General features: G+C 27.7%; 4 protein-coding genes across 5 annotated transcripts; 3 read left to right on the top strand and 1 right to left on the bottom strand.

The window, feature by feature from the left end:
- The first annotated feature begins 823 nt into the window (after positions 1-823).
- Positions 824-2,041, top strand: LOC135144520 (dynein heavy chain-like protein 2). 2 transcript variants are annotated; one of them, XM_064076547.1, is made up of 4 exons: positions 824-863; positions 920-1,499; positions 1,565-1,717; positions 1,820-2,041. In XM_064076547.1, the coding sequence occupies exons 2-4, from the start codon at positions 926-928 to the stop codon at positions 1,954-1,956; spliced, it is 864 nt and encodes a 287-aa protein (XP_063932617.1). In that variant the 5' UTR covers positions 824-863; positions 920-925; the 3' UTR covers positions 1,957-2,041. The 2 variants fall into 2 exon arrangements, with proteins under 2 accessions (XP_063932617.1, XP_063932618.1); XM_064076548.1 differs by having other exon boundaries at positions 825-867.
- A 1,150-nt stretch (positions 2,042-3,191) lies between these two features.
- Positions 3,192-8,945, top strand: LOC135144529 (uncharacterized). Its single transcript, XM_064076558.1, has 14 exons — positions 3,192-3,273; positions 3,377-3,422; positions 3,476-3,525; positions 3,581-3,634; positions 4,462-4,506; positions 4,561-4,611; positions 4,660-4,926; positions 5,348-5,419; positions 6,052-6,092; positions 6,544-6,577; positions 6,918-6,974; positions 7,349-7,501; positions 8,615-8,713; positions 8,893-8,945. Exons 1-14 carry the CDS (start codon positions 3,240-3,242, stop codon positions 8,910-8,912), a joined length of 1,023 nt encoding a protein of 340 aa, XP_063932628.1. The 5' UTR covers positions 3,192-3,239; the 3' UTR covers positions 8,913-8,945.
- A 1,562-nt stretch (positions 8,946-10,507) lies between these two features.
- On the bottom strand, positions 10,508-18,640 carry LOC135144523 (uncharacterized). The gene is made up of 25 exons (XM_064076552.1): positions 18,570-18,640; positions 18,461-18,501; positions 18,236-18,302; positions 18,083-18,179; positions 17,967-18,022; positions 17,691-17,824; positions 16,594-16,693; positions 16,215-16,261; positions 15,007-15,124; positions 14,430-14,570; positions 14,070-14,147; positions 13,915-14,014; positions 13,530-13,603; positions 13,163-13,283; positions 12,597-12,699; positions 12,386-12,485; positions 12,165-12,306; positions 11,776-11,872; positions 11,622-11,714; positions 11,512-11,557; positions 11,359-11,444; positions 11,199-11,309; positions 11,039-11,146; positions 10,790-10,883; positions 10,508-10,620 (listed from the first exon to the last, which is right to left on the bottom strand). The coding sequence occupies exons 1-25, from the start codon at positions 18,595-18,597 to the stop codon at positions 10,508-10,510; spliced, it is 2,295 nt and encodes a 764-aa protein (XP_063932622.1). The 5' UTR covers positions 18,598-18,640.
- A 771-nt stretch (positions 18,641-19,411) lies between these two features.
- On the top strand, positions 19,412-23,053 carry LOC135144522 (uncharacterized). Its single transcript, XM_064076550.1, has 7 exons — positions 19,412-19,439; positions 19,680-20,144; positions 20,195-20,262; positions 21,077-21,225; positions 22,416-22,458; positions 22,534-22,692; positions 22,863-23,053. The coding sequence occupies exons 1-7, from the start codon at positions 19,423-19,425 to the stop codon at positions 23,051-23,053; spliced, it is 1,092 nt and encodes a 363-aa protein (XP_063932620.1). The 5' UTR covers positions 19,412-19,422.
- The last annotated feature ends 642 nt before the right edge of the window (positions 23,054-23,695 follow it).

Genomic DNA, 23,695 nt, shown 5'->3' with positions numbered 1-23,695 from the left:
CGAGAGGCGAATATGCAGGTGAGGGAAGGTCTTCTCTCACCCAAAAGCTTTTTTTCTAAGCTATGAGTGAAAAAGAATCTTAAAAGATAGAAATTTCAAAAGTTAGGAGGGGCTTAAACCTAAATATAGTAAGAGTGTAGTAATACTATACAATAAATATTCTTTCTAAGCTGTAATAACTTGATATTAAGACTAACTTTATTTGAGGAAGCAAATTCACACCACTGAACGGTCAACCGGTCTAGTATATCTATATAAGCACCATTTAAAACAGAAGTGTTCTTTAATTACTCTGTACACTATTGCAAATTTTCCTTACAATGTATGTAACTTTTCCATCACAGGGCTATTATAGAATTATTTTTCTGACTATTATTTACTACCATTAATATTTTAATATTAACTTCGCTGATATTACTATAACCATTATTTTATACATATTTAACTTAAACTCAACCTTACTCAAATTTACAAAATTTGTTTGTAAACTTTACTAGGGTTATTTTTAATCGAAACATTAAATATATCATAATAACCAGAGTTACCAAATATAATAGGTTCTAAAAAAAATTACAATCTTCCTCTTATTTAGCAATATTTCATCCAACAAACCGAGAACCATTTAAGGCTAAAGAATCAAAAAAAAGAGCGCGCTGCTCTGTAATTCACTAGCCCATAACGTATTGAAATTCTAAAAAAGAACAATGGTTCACCACACGTGACTTAAAAATTTATCCACGTGGCATAACAGGCTGAAGTTGGAGATCATGTGACGGGAAATTTGTATATAAAATTTTTTTACACTGCGCCCTGTATTGCTTCCCGTCACTCTTTCCAGGACTTAGCTTCCCCCTTTTTGCCTTGTGGGTGTTTATATATTTTAAATTATACGATTTTTGGTTTACTTTACTTTACATAGTGAGATATGACTGTCGTGCCTAAAAAGAAGAGTGCAACCTCTGCTGAGCTTACCCCTGCGAAAAAATTAAAGGTAAGTAAGAAAAGCAATAAGTCCAACCTGAAAAATAAGAAAGCGGAGGCTTTAAATCAACATGCAAAAAACTCCGAAAAGCAAATTGCGGCGGCTAAGAATAGTAAAAAGGTTAAAAAAGTTAAAAAAACTAAAGGAATGGACACCTCCATAGAGGATTCAAAGTTGTTGGTTGATGAATCCGAGGAAGCTGTTCCTGAAGTAGTTAATAATAACAAAGCGACAAAGAAAAAACTTCAAAAGAAAAAAAAAGAGAAAGCTCAGCCGAGTGAGGAAGAAGAAAAGGCTATTGAAGAAGTAGATACCGGTGAAAGCGGTGACGAAGAACCCATGGACGTTGAGGAGGCGGAGCCGGAGTCCAGTGAAGATGAAAGCAAGGAAAATAATTTCAAGATTCAGGATAAGTATAAGGGAAACGGTTCTTTAGAGCCTAAAACAATTACTTGTAAAGATTGTTCCAAAAATTTCGAGTTCTCCGTGGGTGACCAGGAATTTTATGCCGAGAAAGGTAAGTAAATTTATTTAGTGTTATTTTTTTTCGTTTTTTAAGATAATCTTTTTGTATTATAATAGGTCTAGTTGAACCTCTTCGTTGCAAAGAGTGCAAACGACTTAAAAAGCAAAAGTTTAATGACTTAAAGGGCAAACGTGGTCGCGGACGTGGTGGACGTGGTGGGCGCGGTGGGCGCGGTGGCAGTCGCAATTTTGCTGGGGGTGATAATAAAGGTTTATTATCATTATTATGATATTTCTTTTTGCTCATTAATTTTTTTTGTCGTTGGCGTTTTATTCTTTATAATTCTTGTACTGTGCATCCAATCCTTTTAGGTAATTCCTCGGGTTGTTTTAACTGTGGTTCTGAAGATCATAAGTCTCGTGAGTGTACCGTTCCTAGAAAATGTTATGCTTTTCAAAAGGGTGACTGCTCATATGGCGATTCTTGCAAATTTTTGCACTCCAATTAGGAACACTTGCTACTGATACTGTTTGTACCTAAAGAATTGTACATGTTTAATTTTATGGTTAAATAAAAGAAGAGTAATACCTTTTTGTTTGCCTTTATATATCATAAAGTTAGTGTCAACAGACAATTTAAAAAGTTTTTGACCTAAATTATTATGCGTTTAATGACGTATATCCGCTGTGAACACACAATAAACACCTTGCAATGTTATATGTTTATATCCGTTACTTGATACTTAACCACTAATTTCGTGCCCCCTTAAGATAGGCGCCAACTTTTTGGCGTGGTGGGAAATTTAACATATTTGATCGTCGATTCTCTTGAGTTTTTTCTGTTTAACTCTTGCTGTAGTCGTATCACGTCAGACTGGACTTACACTACATAAAGCTTGATTTTCTTTGACTTAGTAAGATCTATTTTTTACTTTAAAGGAGATGCTTAATTTATGTTTGCACGCATTTTAGCACCCACACCAGTACTAAAAGGTATTTAATGCTTTAAGAAAGTCTTTAAGGGTATAAGTTCGAGTGGAGGAGCGTATTTGTTTATACAACATTACTTAGTGATCATAGTAAGAGGGTGACTTTCAAAGGCAGTGCGCTTGTGATTACATAAGTTTGCTTCGCGCATCCGCTGCAGTTTTTTTTCCTTTTTCTCTAATAGTTATGCAGTTGGATTTGATGCGCTTGAGAGTCATAATAATCTAATAAACTTAATGTTTTCTAGTACTTCGATTTTTTTATATTGAATCACTTTACTATTTATAATATACTTTAAATTATCTATTATATTACTTTTCTGCCTGTAATATACATGTTTTCGTAGGCTTATAGCCTGTGAAATCAACAATAGTAAAAATTAAACTTTAAAAACAATTTTTATATAACTAGCTAGTTACTTTGTAATTCGGTCATTATTATTGTTGACACTAATAATATAAAAATTAGTATAGGGCATTTTTCAGTCTATTTCCTCTACGCTAGTATAAACTGTTTAAAGCTTGTTATCATTAAGTTTTTTTACTAGCGCTACAAGGGATGTAAACTGCACTCGACAGCAGCTATGTCCTTTTAAACGTACAATAACTTCAATGTGAGTTAACCCTCCCTTTTCTATGACTACAAAAATATCCCAAAAATTGTGCCAACTCCTTTCGAGCACAAGCGAAAAGTACACGAAAGGGGGTGGGTAAGGGAGTCTACAAGTAGCGTTGCTTCTGTGCTGTTTAAACGAATTAACTTTGGCTATCTTTTTCTTAGCTGCAGTTGTGCTTGTCTTCTCATTATGGTCGAGCGAAATAGAGATTATATTAGAGCTGGTTTGTTGTTCTAGCTTATATATTATTATAGAATCGAAGTTTACTGTAAAATGCTTTCTTTTAAAAAATGTCTTTTTTATTTTTTAAAAAATATTATAAAAAGCTTCTGCGGCCAGTATTGACCAGCCAGTTAATCCCCCTTTTGAGAAGTAAATACTAATATATTTTTACTCTATTCAACTTAGTGATTTTATTTCCGTAGACTTAATTATGAATCTACTGTTAACAACAACGAGCTGAGACCTACTTTTGGTAACTATTATTTTTATTTTTGTTCACATATACCATAAAGTGATCTTATTATAAGCAGATAATTCTTTCCTCAATTCAAAACCAGTTTCCTTTTTTGGAAGCAGTCAAAGTAAGTTAATAATAATTTAGTTATAAATTCGTCCTTATTTACTCATTTCTCCTTCAAAAGGTAACCTGAGTAATTTTTTTGCGCTTTTTTTTTTGAATTTTTAATGCCGTTTTAATATTTGTTATGTTTTTAAAAGAGATTTGGAGGATTTATACAATTTTAAAGGATATTAATCTTGAGTTTTTACTTTCTCTCTATTTTTCTTTCGCCTTATATAGCTATGCACTTTTTGGAAGTTTTTCACTTTATTGTTATGTTTGGTCACCTTTTGTAATACTAGTTTTTTATTCACAGTTTAATATTTTATGTCCTTTTTTTCTTGAGGTACGAGTTTATTTTATAAAAAGGGGAATAAATTTTTTTATAAATTTTACGTTATAGCAATTTCGTCGACCAAGCTTTTATCAACTTTTCTCACTGGCTTGCTAGAGATTCATATTTTTATGAACTTTATTAAAATACTAGCTCGCATCTTTTTAAAGGAGGGGACAACTTACCTAAATTTCGTATTCGCTTCTAATAGACAAAAGGTTGCAGCGTGTTGCACGTGAGTGCCAGATTGGCCACTAATTCATTCTCTATTTAATTCTTTCTAATTGCAATGTACGCTTTTTTTTGCCTCCATCTTCACATTTACGGTTCCTTTGTAACAGCTTTCGGTAATTAGTGTAAAACTGTTCGGCTAAAAAGTTTCTTTAATTATATATTATACATAATTTTATCTAATGTTTTTTTGTTATTATCTTTCCATCTTATAAAAATTTTTTATTTCTTAAATGATTAGTTTCTCTAATATAACTTATTTGTCTAATTTTGCTTAATTGGAGATATCTCTAGTTTTTGCGAAAACACCAACATGACGGATACTAAAAGTATTTTATATAGATGCTAACTTTTAATTATGTTTTTATGTTTTTTCGTTTAAGAAAATATAGTTTCCACTGTACCCGAAAGCTTAAAGCCTACGGATTCTGCCAGTAAATATAAATATTTCATTTTTTGTAATTTAAAGAAAATTCTTCTAGAATTATTGTTTCCATCTACTGTAAATGCCACTCCTTTTTCGAACATTAATCCGAAGCCGTCGTTTCCTGTTTTTGGTTTTCCAAGTAAAAAGGATGAAGATCTATTGAAGTCTAAATTCTACTCTCTCAATTCTGCAATCTCTAACATTTTTAAAAAATACCACGAAACTGGCAAGATATATGACTTTACAAAGTCTTTTGAAGATTACATTCAACATGCAAAAGTTATTCGGGCCGAGAAAATTTCCTCTACTGATTCGTTGACAAGTATAATTTCAGAATTTATAAGTTGGAATTTTTATTTAATTTATAAAGTATGTGAGTACAATTTATTCTAAATTAGTATATTAAATTTAATCGCAAGGTATTTTAAAACTGTTCGGTAAATTTTTTGGGGACTCACCGATCTATAAGGCTGCCTGCTATTGTTTTGATCTATATAAGAAAAATATAAAAAAAATACTTTATTTAAACGTTAAATGCTCTTTCTATTAAATATTATATACACAAGAACTATTTTTTGAAAGAGTGGAAGTTTGCCTATTTTTATACTTCACTAGTAGAATTTTCGAGTTTTGTGAATCCTCTACTTGCTTTGACCTTTACCTTTTCCCTTTTATTTACTGTATATGTCGAATTTTATATTTTTTCAACTCTATGATTTATTTACTTGTATTTTCCCATGAAGCGAATCCAAAAAACTCTTTTTCCGTCGACTCCAGCTTGTTTGGTTCTTCTGCCTCAACCGCTTTCTCTTTTAGTATATTTATATATTTCTCATACGCCATATGCCTTTTTGGGTTTTTTAAGTTATTGATACTTTTTTTAATAATATTATATTTTATATTACTAAACAATTGTAATTCATTCTATTGTATATTTATTATAACATAATATGTATTTTTTACGATATATATTACATATGTCAAGTTAGCAGGCTTTAATGAACGCACTAATCTCGTGGCTTTTATACTTTGAATTATCATACTTATTATATAAAAAGTTTTTTATGTTATAAATTTATTTTTATTTGTATATTTTAGGGTTACAAAACAGTTTAAAGTAAAGTACTTTTTTTTACTATCAAAAATATAGAACATATACAATAGTTTTGTTTTTATTAAATAAATTATATACATTTACTCTTAAAAAATTTCAATACTTGTTTTTTTTTTAAATAAAAACTTTTCTATAACTTCAGTAAGTAAATAACTATACGATATGGATATTTTTAAATTAATTTTATAACCTTCTATTGACCTCAATAACTTCTTAATATATTTTATACTTCTTTAAATTTTTATTAACTTTTTATTATTAATTTTCTGTATCTGATATTACTCTAATTTTTTTTAGAATTATAATGTATTTAAATACTTTTTAAAATAAAAGGTAACCCAAGCAGTGCTACTTTTGGCTCACTTTCTTCCAGCGTACCCCTTATATAATTTTATATATTTTTTAATAAAGCTTTTTTTACACGTATTATTTTTATTCTGATCTAATAAATTCAAAAACAGTATGCGCTGCTAATAGTAACTTTATGACTTTTTATAAAATCTGTTTTTTATTAAAAATATATTTTTTATTATTCATTATTAAAACTTGTAATTCTATATATTTTAAAAAAAAAAATTTATATTATATAATAATTTATATCTGCATCTTATTTATATATTTTCTTATTGTTAAAATAAAATTAACTAAAAATAACTTTTATATTATGATTGATCATTAATGAGAAGTTGTTATATACATATCAGTTATTAGTTATGCTTTTATATAATGCAAAGATATTATTTTTTTTAGCTTATATTCATTTATTTTATAATATTTTATAATGAAAGTTTTCTCATATATTTATTACTATTCGTATTTATAAAGGACCCTAAAACTTTTGGAAATGTATTATCTTCAGGTTATTACTCATTTATATCTAAAATAAAAGACTTTTGGGGTTTTTATAATCTTTTTATAATATTTTTCATTAAGCGTTTTAAATAATTACATCATTATAAGCAATTTATTAAATAATTGTGATGCAGTAATTAGATAGTAATACTTATATACGCTAAAGTAATAATTATGAAAATATATTTACAGTCATTAAAACTGAATGTACTTAATTACAATCAAACTTTTTATTAACGATAATATTTTTTTTTATGAAAAGTATATTTTTTGCTTATTACATGAAATTTTGAACTCATTTTTAATTATATTATTATACTTTTTTATATTTTTTTAACATATTAAAGTGCCTGAAGAGGAGCCCATTGAAAATCCCGAACAGTTGAAGCCGGTGATTAGTGAAGGCAGTGATTTTATATTTTTCCCGTTTTCTTTATAACTTTAATATATTTATTTCCATATTTTTTTAAAAAAAAAAGTATTCCGCTAATAACTTTGTTTATTTTGAGTTTTTACTTCACTTTTTAGTATATTTAATTTTAAATCTTTATTTGTATATTTAAACTTTACTGTCATTTATTCTCTTTTTATCGCAAATTTAACGTTGACTCTTTTATTTTTATGAACGTTAATTTTTTTAGTTGTATTTTTAATTATTGGTATTTACTTTTTTATTTCAGTGTATTGTAGATAATATTTTTATTTTTATTTTTGCTTATTCTATGATATTTTATCTTTTGAAATATTGATTAATGCACATTTTCTTTATTATTGGTAGAGCTAATAATAAAAGGAGAAGAAAATGAAAAGAATTTATTTACAGCGAAGTGCAAACTTTTTGTGCTGTTAATAGAAGCGGGCAAGGCACGCTGGGAGGAAATTGGGCTTGGAAATTTGCGTTTCAATGAATTCATTGGTGGCCCATACAAAGGTTTACTGACTTTTTACTTATAGAAACTTTTTTATCTTTTTTTTTATTGATACAATTCATTGAACTGAAAGTTTATTATTATTATTTTCATTGTTTTATAATAGTTTGGTTTTTTTTTTCCGCCGTTGAGCTTAACCTCTAGAACAGTGGCATGATAAAAACATGCTTTTGTTTATCTTGTAACCAATAACGCGCCGGTATAATCAAGGCGTTTTTAATGATTACCTTTTTGTGGTTTTTTATTAGTGGAAATGAAATAATCATTATATATGTGGTGTTTACGTTCCTTAAACTGTGCCACAACCTCCTTTCTTACGCCCTGATACGCGTTCATTAAAAAGAGCACGTGCTTTTACTGCGAGAACTCTTTAGTACTGTAAGTTTCTACTGGTCGACGTTTTGGTTGCATATCAAATTATGAACTATTTCTTATTAATCATATAGAATTTGTATTTTTTAACTTATATGTTTATGATAATCCTTTTTTTTCTATTCTTTTATTTAATTATTTTGCCTTTTCATAGTTTTAAGACAAATTTGGTTTATGGGCGTATATCTTTACGTCCTTGCATTTCTCTTAAATCTCTATTCTCTTTCATTTGCTTACAAAAATTATATTTGTATTTACTTAAAAATTATTACTTATACTTTGATTATTTTTCTAATTTATTTATTTCATATATTTATTATTATATTATACAAATTAGCAAGTTTATTAATTTTGTTTTACGAAATATTTATTACACAATATTATATAAACCTGATATCAAAGTTTTGTTACTACAAGATAGACAAAAGCAGCTTTCTTTTGTTTTTTTTTTTTAATACAAAAGTTCTCTGAACCTTTTATCATAACATTTGCAATTGCTATTAAAAACTTTTTTATAAATACTTTGATGAGTGTTTACTTTAAAATCTTCACATATTGCAAGCAATTTATATAATTATCATATATATCCTTTTTTATATATATACTATTCATATATTATAGTTATTCGTCGGCTGTTTTTATTTATTCTATCGCATTTAATGTGTACGATTATAGAAGAACATGTTTATTTGCTTATATATTGCAAGTAATATAAATAATACTCATGATATTTACTTCAATAGATAAAAGAAGAATCTACTTTCGCACTTTTACGATGCAAAAAGTTATCTTTAGCTCGTTTATTACGCAAACTTTAGACCCGAAAAAGGAGAAGTCTAAAAGTATATCTTTTAATATTGCTCAAGAAGAAAACTGCAAAGTTGTTATAAAGTAGACTTCGTGTTTTTGTTATTGCAAATATTACTATATAAATCGTTTATTTTAATTATTTTATAAATAATTATAATAATGTTTGTTTAGTTAAACTAAATGTAAACTAATTGTAATTATATTTACGAAGGCGTTACTTGTGCACTATGAAAACTGAATCCGAGGCTTCTGACTTTTTTAATTTGGCAAAATTTTCCATTGGGATAGTCGAGTCTAGCAGTTTTATAGAAAAAGTATAGAAACTTTAATTAATGAAAATTATGTAAATAGTAAAGTTTATAATATAACTTCTTACTTTTTTATTTACTTTTAGACATTTTATTAGTTCTTAACATATTACTTTTTCGTTAAAAATAAACTACTTTTACAACCCAAAAAAATTCTATTTATCATCTTTAAAGCCGCAATACTTTCATATAAAGTAAAGGAAGAATACCTTTTAAAGCTCGATATTTCATAAAATATGAAATGCAAGAATAAAAAAATTTTATGAGTTAGTAGTTTGTTAATATAAGTCTTTGGTAGTAATTTGCCATCTTAAGTCTTGTCATCTTTTTTGTTAGTTCTTGTAGTAATCAATATAAAGTAATATAAGATGAAGCTTAAGCTTTACTTACTAAAGTGTCTGCCGGACTATGAATATTATATTTGAGATAAAACTCTGGGCTTTTTCAAAAAACTTTCAAAGAATTTTTTTCATCTTTACCTTCCTATCTAGAAGATTAACTTAGAACAGGAACAAAGCTTATTTTCAAAATTATTGAAAATTGCATAGTATTTGGCTTCACTGGTGCTTTAAAAAGTAAATCCGGTGAACTTTTTTATTGCTTATAAGACCCATGTAATATATTTGTTCGTACCGAAGAGTTTATGTAGACTTACGAGCAGTTAACTCGGCATTAGTTAATTACTGTGTTTAAGTTATATTATCTATAAGTTATGGTCCACTTAGAAAGTAAAGGTTTATTGGAAATCAATAAAGCGTTAGTCACGTAAAAATACAAGAACTCTCCTAAAGAAACTATAAAGGAGATCAAAGCAACGTTCTTCTCAGTACTTAAACGTTTAAGGTCCAGAGAATTGGGCTTTGAATTTTGTCTGCCTCAGTGGTATCGTCTATGTCATCCAAGCGAACTTTAGTAGAATCTGGATTTGTGAGTTATCGTGAACTGTTTAATAAATAACGAACTTTAAGCCTTATTTTATACTAAGAAATTAAGGCCTGCTCTAATAATTGAAGTACCTCGAGGCTTTTTCTTAAAGTAAATTAAAGATAAGTTAACATGGCCGGTTATCAAAGTGATTATAACAATTTTTTTATATAGGTTGAACTTTTGATGCTAAAGCATTGTTAACTTGTGTTTTAGACTTGGTTAATCTTAACTATATATATGATAAATTGTTTTCTATGTCTCAAGCGAAAAAAGCGAAACAGCCCAATGCAGGAGATAATCTTCACTCGCTTTATACTTTAGAATTTTATAACCAATTTGTCTTCTAACAGTAAGCTCTGGACGGTGGAACTGCGTAGGCAGGGGGTCGTTTTACGAATAAGATGAATTAAATAAAAATATTAAAGAGATTTGTGCGCACTTTTCTCTATAAATTTTAGACTACAAATATAGTTTAACGGTTCCAAGCGTTGTTTAATAGAATCTTTATAAACCCTTCGGTTAACCTTTTACAATTGCCTATACTTAATAGTCAAGTGTTTGTACAATTAAGTTTTAAAACTTTTATTGCTATCAATGTGATGAAGTTTTAAGTGAGGAAAGTATAAGCTTTTTGCTGCGCGTCCAATCCGCTCTACACTTCAGTAAAAAAGTAATATTTTCCTTGTTCAGGCGGCTAAGGGATCCTTAAATATAATATTAAACAAAAAATATATAATGATTCGCTATAACGTTCGTTTTTTTGACAATAACACTTTCTTTATATTTCAACCGAAAAAATTTCAAACACAAAGACAAGAACTATAAACAAGACAATACAAAGCACGCTAAAGAGATTGTTTAGTAAATATATACCTTTCATTATTCCACCGACGACGTTATTTGCTTGTAATGTCAACACGCTACAGAGTTCGCGGAGAAGAGAGAAGATAGTAGCGGCCGACGCAATCTTCGCAACGGTAAAAAGTGGTGAGAATAAAACTATTCTCAAGCGTGATATACAAATCTTTTTATAGGTTATTGTAAATCTAAAAACTCGCGTTTATATAAAAATATTTCAAGTTACATTCATTATAATAATTAAAAAAAAACAATATAAATTACTTGGAACTTTTTTATGCTCTGAATGACCATATCCACGTCGCGAAGAAGAAGTAAAGCGCCCAGCTCGTTTACGGTTAGCCGGTTGGAGATGTTTTGTAGAATAATGTTCTTTATGAAATTCATTACTACTATTATAATTGAGTTTTACAAAGTAGAGTACTTGTAAATTCATTGCCATGTTCATAACAAAGTTTGTCTTGTTTCGGCCATCTAATCCGTTTTCAACAATTTCAACTTGCTTCTCAAGGAAACTACATATCATAATGAAAGTCTGTAATAACAGTAATAACAATGACGATATTAATAATAATTATTGTTACCGGTGTGCAGTCATGTTCAAAGACAACCACATTGTAAATATCCTTTTTTTGATACGAAAGACAACGCGAAATATAACTACTGGTAGCTGAATAATAATAATAATAGTAATAATAATATTAATAATTATAATAATAACAATAATAATCAACAACCTTTCAAGAGTAGACGAAGCCCTTGTTCCACTTTACTCTGGAGCTTCTACCATTTTTATAATGTCATTAATTGTTTTAATTATTTACTATTTAAACAATAAAGTTTTTACCTCAACATAAACCTGAAGTGTTTCACGTGATTTTTTTTGTACATAAAAAGATGATATCAACATTGCGTAGACGTGTTTATCGAAAAAATTGTTCTGCATGCAACAAAAAAAAGCAGATAACCAACATGAAAGAAAGATAAAGTAAACTACTCACTAAAAATGCAACACTTTGTGTTATGCAAAAAACCAATTGCAGAAAGTTAAAATCAGGCTCTTCTTTAGTGTCAAAATGTTCAATTGCTGCATTCCCGCTACTCCAAAGTTATTAGTAGTCATAATAATAATCGTAATATCATATTAATCATTGCGGTTAATGGTCGCGCGACTGCTAATAGGCGTTATTGGAATATCCACATTTATCAACCCTCGAATGACAGCAAAGTATTGGGTGGCATCTGCCTGTCAGTCGAGGAAGCAAGAAATTCTATAGCGACCCTTTTAATTATTATATGCCTACAAGGCCAAAAATGTTTATAACTGGCTACACAATGTCACTATAAAGCGGTGTATGCCAAGCAAGGAAGCCTAATAATCCTCACGTACGCGTCCAATGCGGGCTCAAGAAATTCAGTAACCATGTGATCCAGCAGATTTTCAAATATGGACTGACAGTTAGCAGCCACTTGGTCGTGAGCGGACAATTTTTGGCATCGTTCTAAGGCTTCTCGATGGTATTGAATGAAGCCTGAATTAATAATTTTTAAATATAATGGGTATGATAGTAATACTCATAAGAAGCAACATTAACAATAATAACACATTACTCAAGCAAACATCCAAATTGGCCATTTTCCAACACAACTGCTTATCAACATCTTTAGTGACTTGAAAAAATTTCTTTTCATATTCTTCTTTTCTGTAGCCCTTTAATATATATTTATAACATTTATTATATTAAAATATAATAAATGGCGAATATTATAATATTATTATCTGTAATAACTTCAATCATTTTATATATAAAATGGGTGCTACGATTTTTTGGTAGTGTTGACTGATGGCCTTAGAACTCAAGTTTTTTAGTGAATAAAGCTCCGTTTGAATGTAATTTCCATCCGATTTATACATTAAAAATAAACTACAAAATATAGAAGATAAATAAAGTTAGAAGTTGGAGAAACCAAGAATACAATGATTTCAGAGTAAAGAAGAAAATAAGAAATATTGAAATACGCCTAAACACAACACGCAAAATCGAAAAATAGAGGGTACAACATAAAAGTATCAATATACCCTAAAGAATAGGAAAGAGCAGGGAAGAAAAATAAGAGGTGCAACGATAATAATATTGTAATACAACAATATTGTAATACAACAAGTTATTATTATAAAGCAGGAGTACAAAAAAGTATATAAACGTTACAAAGGAAATAAAATCAAAATAACTTTCATAAGAATATTGTGAATATAATTGTGAACAGTAAATAATACTAAAAAAAAATAAAATAGAATAATTCATTTAATAAAAGTATTTTATAAAACCGTTGAGTTACATAATTAATAAAATAACAAAGTATATATATATGAATATAAGTGGGAACCTCTCAGTAAGTCTTTCAAGGAAATTGGTGTCATTGAAGACGTCTAGTTTCTGTAGAAGATCTTTCAGATCTTCTGCTTCCTGGTGAAACTTTGTTAGTTTGTTCAGATAGCAAAGGACCCCTACTCAGAAAAAAATATTAAAAAAAAAAAATTAAAACTTAACAAGTAATAAAGCAGAGAGCATGCAAATATGAGTGTGAGACTGGTACAAAGTTTTTGCTTTCCCACCGTGCTTTATATAAAAATTTATAATAGATAGCACTAGGAAGCAAACTTTACTCCCATGTTATATAATAATGTATAATAAATATATATAAAATATAAAAAGAGGTATATATTTTTAAATGTAACGTAAAGCAGTCCAACCTTTATCCCCGGCAGCTTTCAGTGATTCGTCCACAAATTGTGAAAGTTTCTGTTCAAAAATTCTTTGAAGAAACCTTTAAAGTTTAAATTATTGGAGTTCGTTACGTATTATTAAACACAGCTAACGATAATAAACTTGAATAGTAATAAAAAAAGAAACAGTATCACGTGGTTACAAAAACAAACCCACGGTACTTCGGCCTTTTCTCTAAAGCCTAAGTAAAAATAATATGCAGAATGCTCTATTTTGATTTAATGAAATTTTTTTTAATGTACCAAAAGTATTATTAGTTAAAAGTTTGCTAAAGAGGGCGCGAATGGCTAGACAGAGCGCAAATTGGCCCAATATTAAAAAGGGGGTCAGTAAACTGACAAGATTTCTAACCTTGCCATGACCACTTCTGGTCTTCTGAACACGTGCTGGATGGTATCGACCACTTCGGTGCAGAGATTGGCGGTTCGCAGAAACAAATCTTCTTCTTTTTCTTGATATCATAACAAATGTTGAATACTAAAAAGGAAATGAAATATTCTACTAACCAGAATTCATTAGCTTTTCCTTAGAAAAAAAGAAGGGGTGCTGATTAATGTAATCGTTTATGCAAAGATTAAGACCATCTGAATAAAGCAAATATAAACTTTATGTATTAAATATTATAGAAAAATTCATTAAAAAAATCACTAAAGTAAAAGTAATTATAGAAAAATATATTTTTATAAAATAAATAAAATTGGTAAAACCGCTTTATGAACAAAATATTGTGAAAAAAAAAACTTACAGATAACTTATTAAGAAGAACCAATAAAAAATGTTTACTATAAAAACTTATAATAATCGGTAGTAAAAAAATAAATTAAGAAAACTAGAATAAGAAAAAAAAAGAGCAGATACTTAAATACCATCAAAGTTAAGAAGGGCGGTGGCGCAATTTTTCATTACTTCCAAATTATTTTCAGCGCAGGAATTAGAAAAATCTTTTAAAAGTTTGGTTTTGATCTTCTCAGAAGTTTCGAGTATTTGACTTCTCTCCTGATCGAAGCCTTTTTATAAATATTTGTAGTTTTAAAAATTATTAATGAAACTATAAACGCATTGAGTCTTATAGTATTGCGTTATTATGTAGGAAAAGTTCACGGCAGAAAAAGTAGCCAGTAAATTTTTACTTAATTTTCCTCTCTTACTAATTATTATTCTCGCACAAAAGTGGCGCATTCCTTGGTTCAAACTAAGCAGGATGTTATTTTATATCTTATTTTCACCAATAAAAATACTCATTTAAAGCCTTTAGACATAATTAATAAAAAGCAGTGAAATAGTATAAAAAGCCGATGAGCATAATAACCGAGAATTGTGAAAGAGGAGGCTATCATTATTGGTAGAAAGATATCTGCTTACCGAATAAGAAGGCAGTTGGATCTTTACTACTTTTACTACCAATAATAAACGCTAATAGAGTAAATAATCGTTATATTATACCAGGCAAGTTATGAACCGTCAACTTTAATTTGTGGATCATTTCTGCTGCTTCATAAATATTTTCCATTTTCATATAAAAATTAGAAAAATTCTCAAATAATTCAATAAGTTCAGCAGCCTTTAAGTTGATGGTTGTGAGTAGAAATGATACTAATAATACAAGTTTTACTTTCACTCAGCTGAAAATGTTATATAATTAACGTTTTCCCTCAAAATATTGTAAAAATAATTATAATAAACAATTTTATAAGAGTCACAAACATCGCTATAAATTTAACAAATTAATAAAAGAGTAGTGAATATTACAAGTCCTATATTTATTAATAATTATGAAAAAGAATAGTTATTCCTACGTAAGAAGTAAAGAACATAATTTTGCTATAATAAAAAATAAAAATATACGTTAAATATTAAATTAAATATTATCTAATAACTTTTAAGAAAGGCGAGATTTTTTACTTAAACGTAATATAATAAAAACTTTATTAGATGATTTTCTTAACTTTCACTATAAAGTAAAAAAGTAACACCCTATTTAAAATTTGACTAATATAATAAAAAAAAAATTTAAGTTATTAGTATAGAAGGAAATAGAATGTTTCATATAAAATTTTTAAATCAAAATATAATTATAATAAAAAGAAGGAGTGACCCCTCTTTACTTCGCAAGAAGAAGCCAACACAAATCTTTTACTATTTTTTACTCTTAAAAAAAAGAAAAAATGAAGGGAAGTTCAGAGACGGAATGTTTGCTGACTGTACTTAATTGCTTTGTTCAGGCATAATATAAGCAAAGTGGCGCGTTCAAATAATCAACAATGGGCTCGGTACTCTCGTTTATTTCTGCAATCATTAGTTCTGAAAAAAAACGCGAACAGGTCGGAAGAGCATGGCACGAGGGTAAAGAAACTTATAAAAAGGAGGGAAATCACGCCAGTATTATTTTTGTAGCCTAAACTAAATCTGTTCAGCTTACTTCCTCTGAAAAAACTTAAATTTAATTCTAAATTAACTTATTCAAGCTATATAATTCTCTAACATATAACTAATAAACTTCCGTAAATTCAAATTTCTGATAATAATTATATTCTTGAACGTATAAACTTCGCAGTATTTGTAAAAAGCAAAATCATTATTTAAAAAAAAGATTCACCTTTAATTTAAATAAAATCCATATATAAATAGTTATGAAAAGATAAAAAACTTACTTTCCTGGCTCTGTCGACTTTCGAATTTATTGATTCCAAGCGATCTCCTAGTATTTAGCAAATGTATAGCACAAAGTACTATAAAAAAAACTGTGGAACGCATAAAGATTCCAAACTTATTAAATGCGCGTCCAACTACATACCTTTTTGTTGTGCAACTTTGCGATTAATAAATTAAATTATTTCACTTTTTTAACAAAAAATATATTTTTAAAAAATTACTATTCTCCTACAAAAAAGCAGATGTATAGATAAAAACTTTTATTTTTACTTACTATGGAGTCAAATTATTAAAAATCTAAAAAAATCTTATAATATTGCTTGAATATATTTTAACTATTTTAATGCTTTTATTAAAGGAAGACTATAAAAAAATTACCGACATAAACAGTTTTTCCAGCAATATTCTTTACCCGATTTACCAAAGTCTCAAAATTATTGATACAAATTTCCAGTTGTTGGAAAACATTAGTTAGATCCTTCAAGAAATTCATAAGGGAAGTTGTATATATTATATAGTAATCAGAGATAAAACTAATAAAATCATTTAGTTAACTCTAATGGCTCTTGGAAATTTATTTATTTTGAAATCTTACAAATTAACTTCAGTATATAAAAAAAAGTTAAAATTTTAAATTTTAAATTAAAAATTAACAATGAGTAGGTGCTTTTGAAATACGTGGTAAACCACAACATTGTATAAGTGCCTTTATAGATCAAAAATAGAGGGCTAATAAAAAGCTTTAAGACCATAACTACGCAGAAGTGCAAAAATCAAGAAGGGCCTCCCGTTAATAAGCACATGCACTAGAAATTTAATATGAATTCGCTTATATTTGATGCTTTGTTATAATATAAATAGTGACTTTTAGAATTATAAGTTTTATAAAAAAGATTTTAGGATTAAGGCTTAATACGAAGTGCTTTAGCTATTTAGATTTTTTCAAATAAAAAGGGATGTTTATATTCTATAGAATAAAGTTACTGGCTCACAGAATCTGCAATAAAAGTAAAGCTTTCCTCTACTTGTAAAGTAAACCACGCTTTTAATAAAGAGATCAAAATCTTTACAAAACTCGAACAATTAGCAAACAAATTTATCGTCAATCATTTTATAAATAAATAAAAAGTACTGAGTTTCTGAACTTTTAAGTTATGTTTATTAATTACTTACTAAAGTATTTATTATTAACTCTTAATACTATTTCAAGTGAATTTTAATTTTTTATAAATCTAATAAATTGTCCTTCAAAGATGAGATATAACGGGCGATTTTGTGGTGTGCATTACACCAAATTAGCATTTAATCCTATTTTTAATTAAATCTTTAAAATTAAATAATTGTGGTAATATTTTGGTTATACTCAATAGTATTAAACAAAATCAAGAGTTAAAGTAATATTCTCTGTTATCAAGTTTTATAGTAAATTTAGTATAAGAAAAGCTGGCTTATAAAGATATAAAAACTTGTTTTACTTGTTTATAAAACCCCTCACATTCTATAACTTCGGATTCTCCTTCTTTTATTACTTGCTCAACCTCTGTGCTTAAATCAAATAATGCTCCCATTGAACTTTCAATAATATCTATGAAAGAATCCGGAAGGAATGCTAGAAAAGATAAGATATTTTATTTAAATAGATTGTTAAAAAGTATAGAGTATAAAAAGTGACTATTAACAACCCCTTTTATAAAATTAAAAAATTATTTTTTAAGAAATATTATAAACCATACTACACACTAAAAAAATACCCTGAAAAGTTTCTTTATCCAAATTTTTAGCTTTGTCAATTTCGTTAAAAAAAATTCTGTTACAAATTAGAGTTCTATAAAAAGTATATTTACAGGAATTAAGTGTATGAAAAAACCTATCAATAAAGTCTTTAGTAGTAAAGGGAGCTGTAAAAAGCGATTTATTTACTCTTTCAACTGTAAAAGAAGTTGCCTTTTTAGTGACTTGTTTAACTATTAGGAAGTAAAGTAATTTTTAATGTTTTTAATAAAGCTTATTAAATTAGTGCCTCTTCGCTTTCCAGAAGCAAGCGAGGTACTTCTTGACTGTGCAGGGTTTGTGCTGACTGGGGCATCCTACAATGCAAATAGAACAATATTAAATTATGATAAAGCAGAATAAAAAACAATAACTTTTTAAAAAAACCATAAAAAACATCTCTTAGTATTGGTAACAATCTCTAACTTTTTTTAAAAAAAGTAAACGCCACTTTGTACAAGTATAGAGCTGAGACCTGAAAAAGTTTTTTTGAGCTTCCCGTTTCTACTGGGTTACCTTGAGCAGAAGTAATAAATAAAAAAATTTATGTATAATGAGCGGCCGCTGCGTTGTTTAAAGAGAACCTGCTCTTCCCTGGGGATCTTTATCCATAAAGGAATTGTTCTCCTTCAAAAAAAAATAACCGTAAGTAGAAGGAGTCTATCTAACTAACCTTGTCGCGGATTGGACACCTAGAGGGTTAATATTTTGCTTTAAACTCCAGTTACTATTCGAGAGAGCAAAAGGTTAATGAACTCATTCTATCAGAACAAAAATTTTTATGGGCAAGCCTTGAACTTTAAATAAAGCAGGACAAACATTAAATCAGTTAACTTTTCTAAATTTACTAAAAATAAGTACAATCTTAATGTTTGTGTTTACTCGATCTAACATATGACAAGCTATTTAGATAAAAAAAACAAAAAAAACGCAACTGCGAAAGTGCAAGTTTTGAATAAAATTTTTTTATAAATAGTCATATTGTAAAAATAAAAAGAATTAAAAATTTTTTTTAAAATCAAAATCTCAAAACTTTGGGTATGAATATTAGTATAGTTTGAATAATTGGTTTACTAACTACACTTTGGTTATAAGAGGGATGTTACCAGCTTAACCACCAATGAAAGGGGTTGTGTGCGCTTGCCACTCACGGGGATGGACTATAGATATATCTCTCAGGTGTGGTTTAATTTTACATCACAAAAATCATTACTTTTTAAATGAAGGCATATGCAAGTTATTTAAATAAAATATATATTTACTGTACTAATGATAAGAACGATATTTAAATGTTTTTTACAGGTTTTTATAAATTTATTATATTGATTAGTAAGGTAATAAAACTATTTTTTTAAAATAGAAAAGGACTTTGAATATATTAAAAAAAGTTAATTATATTAAGAGTTAAGTTGAGAAGAAAGGAAAATGTCAATAACTATGTGTCATACTCCATCGTACGCGTCTTATACAGTATTTATTACGTACACACAATATTTCTTATTTGAGTTTGTAGAGTTAAATAAGACTAACATTATTATATCTAATATTTTTATTCCTGTTAAAGTTATAGCCGTAAGAAAAGCGTTATTAGAAATAAGAACATCAATTGTTAGCCTATTTAATTTTTTTTAACATGGAATTACTTTTACAATTACAACTTAAAGTTTCTAAAATTCTCGTATTTTATTTTTTAGTACACTACAAGACTCTCAAGCTAAAAATGAAGTGAACGTGATTGAAAATAAGAGATTACTTCAACTTAAAGCTGCTACAAGTCCTTCTCCTGTAGCATCTAAAAAAAAACTTGAAAGGGATGGTGACAATCTTAGCGTTATAAACTTCTACAGTACTACATGTAAAAGGGAGAGTAACACTGTAAAAGTTCAAAGAGAAAATAATCATTTAATTATCGAAAAAACCGCATCTATTAAAACTAAAAAAGCTAAGGAGAGTAGAAATTGCAAACATATAAATATTCAGTTACGTAATAATTCTAAAATTTTGGTACAAGACATTAAAAGCACATATGATAGTAACACTATCAACTCAGATAATACGAGTATCCAGAATAATAATGTAAAAGATAAAAAGAAAAACTTTACTAAAGAAAGAAATAAAGGTGAAAAGCCTAAAGTCAAGTTTGGAAAAGTAGAAGAAAGGTAAGAACTGACTTTTTCCTTAAAAAGTTAAATAAATTTTACTTAACAAGACAATATGAGAGACAATTTGGTGGGTCTTGCGGTGTTCCCGATGAGGGAAATTATCCTCTGGGATTAGGTAGTTATCTTATATATATATTTTTTCATGCTCTTCTTCAGCCTTCGTTTGAAATATTATTTTGGGTGTAAAAGCAGAGATATTGCTAATATATTTAATTTAGTAAACTTTGTCATAAGTCTTTTTTTGGTAATTTTATCTGCACAATTTATTAGGTTTAAAGTATATTCAAGTTCTTGGTTTTATGTCTTTTATTTCTTATTTACTACTTACGTATGTATATGCTTTAAGCTTATTAAATTACTATATCAACTTTACTATACATTATTAAACTTGCTATTTATTAATATAGTGTGCCTTTAATAACTTAGAAAAATTAAATTATAACAGTTGATATAGCAATATATCAAGTTTACTAATATAACTATGTTGTGATCATACTTGGTCCCTTTGCTGAACATTTTTCTAGTTCTTTGGTGATGTATATTATAATATTCAAATGAAATTTTTTTTCTATAACTTTTTCTTTTTACTTTTATTTTAGATCTCTATACAGCTATTTAAGGTAAATTTTAACAAAATATAACTCTACTAACAATCATAAAAACATTTACTGAATTTTTTAGTAACAGTTTTATCCAATCACATTATGTTTCCGGGTGGCACTTTTAATTTTCCTTTTTTGTTTAAATATATTTATTTTCATCATTTTTTAATTTAATTTTTATACTTTAATTTATTACTATAAATATTTTTTAATAAATAAAACATTTGAGAAATAGATTTTAAAATCATTTTAAGTATCGTGGTAAAAATTTAAAAATTTTAATAACGAGTGTGCACTTTAAATAAACAAGATTATTTTTTATAAAAGGATGGAATTTTGTGTGTACCACTTCTTCTCCGTTTTCTTCTTGTGACTACGATCGAAACGAGGAAAAAAAGACTTTGAAAAAAAATGTACAGTTTCGCTGTTTCTCTTTGACTGAAAGGGAAAGAAGGAACCTTCTATTATACGGATCGGTTTTGTTTTTTTATTAATAATTATTAGTTTTTTATATATCAAGGTTTTAAAAGGATAAAATTTTAATAAATTTATTAAATCTTTCCAATAAATGAAAGATTCTATAACCTATTATAAATTTTTTAATAATTTAGCTAATACTTTTTAAATTAATACCAAATTTAAGTGTACTCTTTCTGTATGCACCGCACAAGTTAGAAAAAATTTTATAATTTCTTAAAGTTTTGTTATAATATTCAAAAAATACTCATATGTGGCTATTAAATTTTTTTTATATTAATACTGGTGCCAAGAAGTCTTTTATACTACAACACCCGACCTCTCAGGCGTGGCTAGGATCTTTTTTAGCTATATATATCAAAAATATAATAAAATTCGTTAGCAAATTAGTTGTTTGCAGTTTTAAAAAAGTTAAAGCTTGTGTTGTTAAGAAACTTTTTAGTTTACCAGGAAATAAGTTACAGTCCCTCGACGAAAATTTTGTAAAGTTTTTATAGTTAAAAGGGTCATGCTGCTATTGATGTTCGGCGCTTACTTGATATGGCGAGCGAGTAACGCTTTTATAAACGGGTCTCCGAGAATTTTTAAAATATTTGAGATTACCAAAAATACTCAACTTTAAGAGAGCTTTTAAAGTGAAGTTGATAAGTTATGATGTAATATTTAATTTAATGAAACGAAATACTTTTGAAAGAGTATTCATTTTTCAAGATTTTTGACTATAAATTTTAAGATCAGTACTGCATAACGGCTTGAGCTTCCTCCCTTATATGTACGGGTTACCCACTGGCACTTTTTTTTAAACTTAAAATAAATTAATGAATTGTTTTTAATGAAACAGTTTTTTGCTTAAAACTGCATCAGCTTTTGCTGTATTACTAAATTTTTGGATTAAATTCACTTTATACCGTTAAAGTTGCTTTAGAATTTTCACTGTTATACCCTTTTAAATACATTTTTTTAATTATCTGATATTGGAAGTTAAAAAAATAAACTTTATCAAAGTTAGTCATAGATTCTACATTTCATATTTCTAAAAACTTATACTTAGCAATTAGCTTGAGTATATAAAGAATTTTTATTATTATTATAAATCTTAGAAGTCAAACTTATTATCTAAAATCTTTGGATTATAATTATTCCTAGACATTTCATACTTTATTTATTTTTTTTTCACTTTTTTGTGTAGAAAGAGTCACCTCGACGGATTTATACACGCAGATCCAAAAGAAGTAAGTTATAAATTCTATAAATTCAATTAGTTTATCTTGTATTTTACTATATTGGCTTAATAATAACAAAAGCAGCTAAAAAATCTTTAAAAATGTCGGAAAGTGAGAAGAATTACGACGAAACGAATCGGTTAAAACAAATTTTAAATAAAGAATGTAAAAGAGAAGCTGCTGAGCTAAAAGTGATCCGCTTTTCAAGATTAAAAACGGGCTGCTCTTGCACTTCTTCAAAAGGTACTTTTCGTAATTTATTTATGTAAAACACTAACTAAAAAGTATATTATTTTTTAAAGCTTAAATTTATCCCTAAAAAAACGGTTTTTTTTGGCATTTGTTAAATCCTTCTGTGCTTTGTATACAATATTAACACTTTTCTTCTTTTTGATTGATTTTATCCACTACAGCGTGTACCACCAGTAATTGCAGCTGTTTTAAAAACTCCCTAAAGTGCCACGAAGCTGGATGTCATTGCAGTTATAGAATTTGCGGGAATCCTTTAGGAACTTATACTTTTAACGAAGAAGAACAGAAAAGACATAGGAAGAAAGTTTTAAGCTGTTTTAAAAAACAAACCTTAAATAATAATAAAAAATAGTTATACTAAATATATGAAAACTGTTAAGAAAATAAATGTAAATATCGCTATGCCTTATTCATCACTTTTTTTTTTAAAAAAAAAAGAGAAGTCTCTTTTGGAAGAACTTTTATAACTAACTTAGTCACTTTACTTTAAAATTGCAAATGGTTAGTAACTTTGCAGGAACGAATATTAAATGTTGAAAAAAAAAATCGAGATTCACAAAGTCTCTTATAATATTTTAAAAAGAGATTTTAGAAAACTACTTTGTAAACTTTATTTACTAGTCTTCTCTCTGTATTAACCCTAAAAAAGTTAATAAAAATCAATTCTTTTAACCTTATTATAAAGTTATACTTAATAGCTCTATTTTGGTAATAAAATAAATAAGGGAAAATATTCTTCAAGCGTAGATAAAAAAAAATTTGTATAAGGAGTTTACTATTAGAGGTTATGTAAAATAAACAAATAAAATTCCATCAGGCAACTAAAGGGATGCAGGAACGAAGGAACCAGCGAGAGTATTCTACTGCCCAATAGAGGGAAAGCGAGTAGTTAAAAGTTAAAGCGGAAGTTGCCTTTTGGCTGTTAAGTCGTAAACTTTTTTCAAGTTCAAAATCAAATTAGCTCACTGGTCTGTAATCGGATATACAGCTTATC

Source organism: Zophobas morio, unplaced genomic scaffold (assembly GCF_036711695.1).
Source record: "Zophobas morio isolate AGI-343-1 ecotype UQ-CSIRO unplaced genomic scaffold, CSIRO_AGI_Zmor_V1 ptg000106l, whole genome shotgun sequence".
NCBI classification, from domain to species: domain Eukaryota; kingdom Metazoa; phylum Arthropoda; class Insecta; order Coleoptera; family Tenebrionidae; genus Zophobas; species Zophobas morio.
Note: the sequence above shows the minus strand (reverse complement) of the source record. Positions and strands in the feature narration are given on the sequence as shown.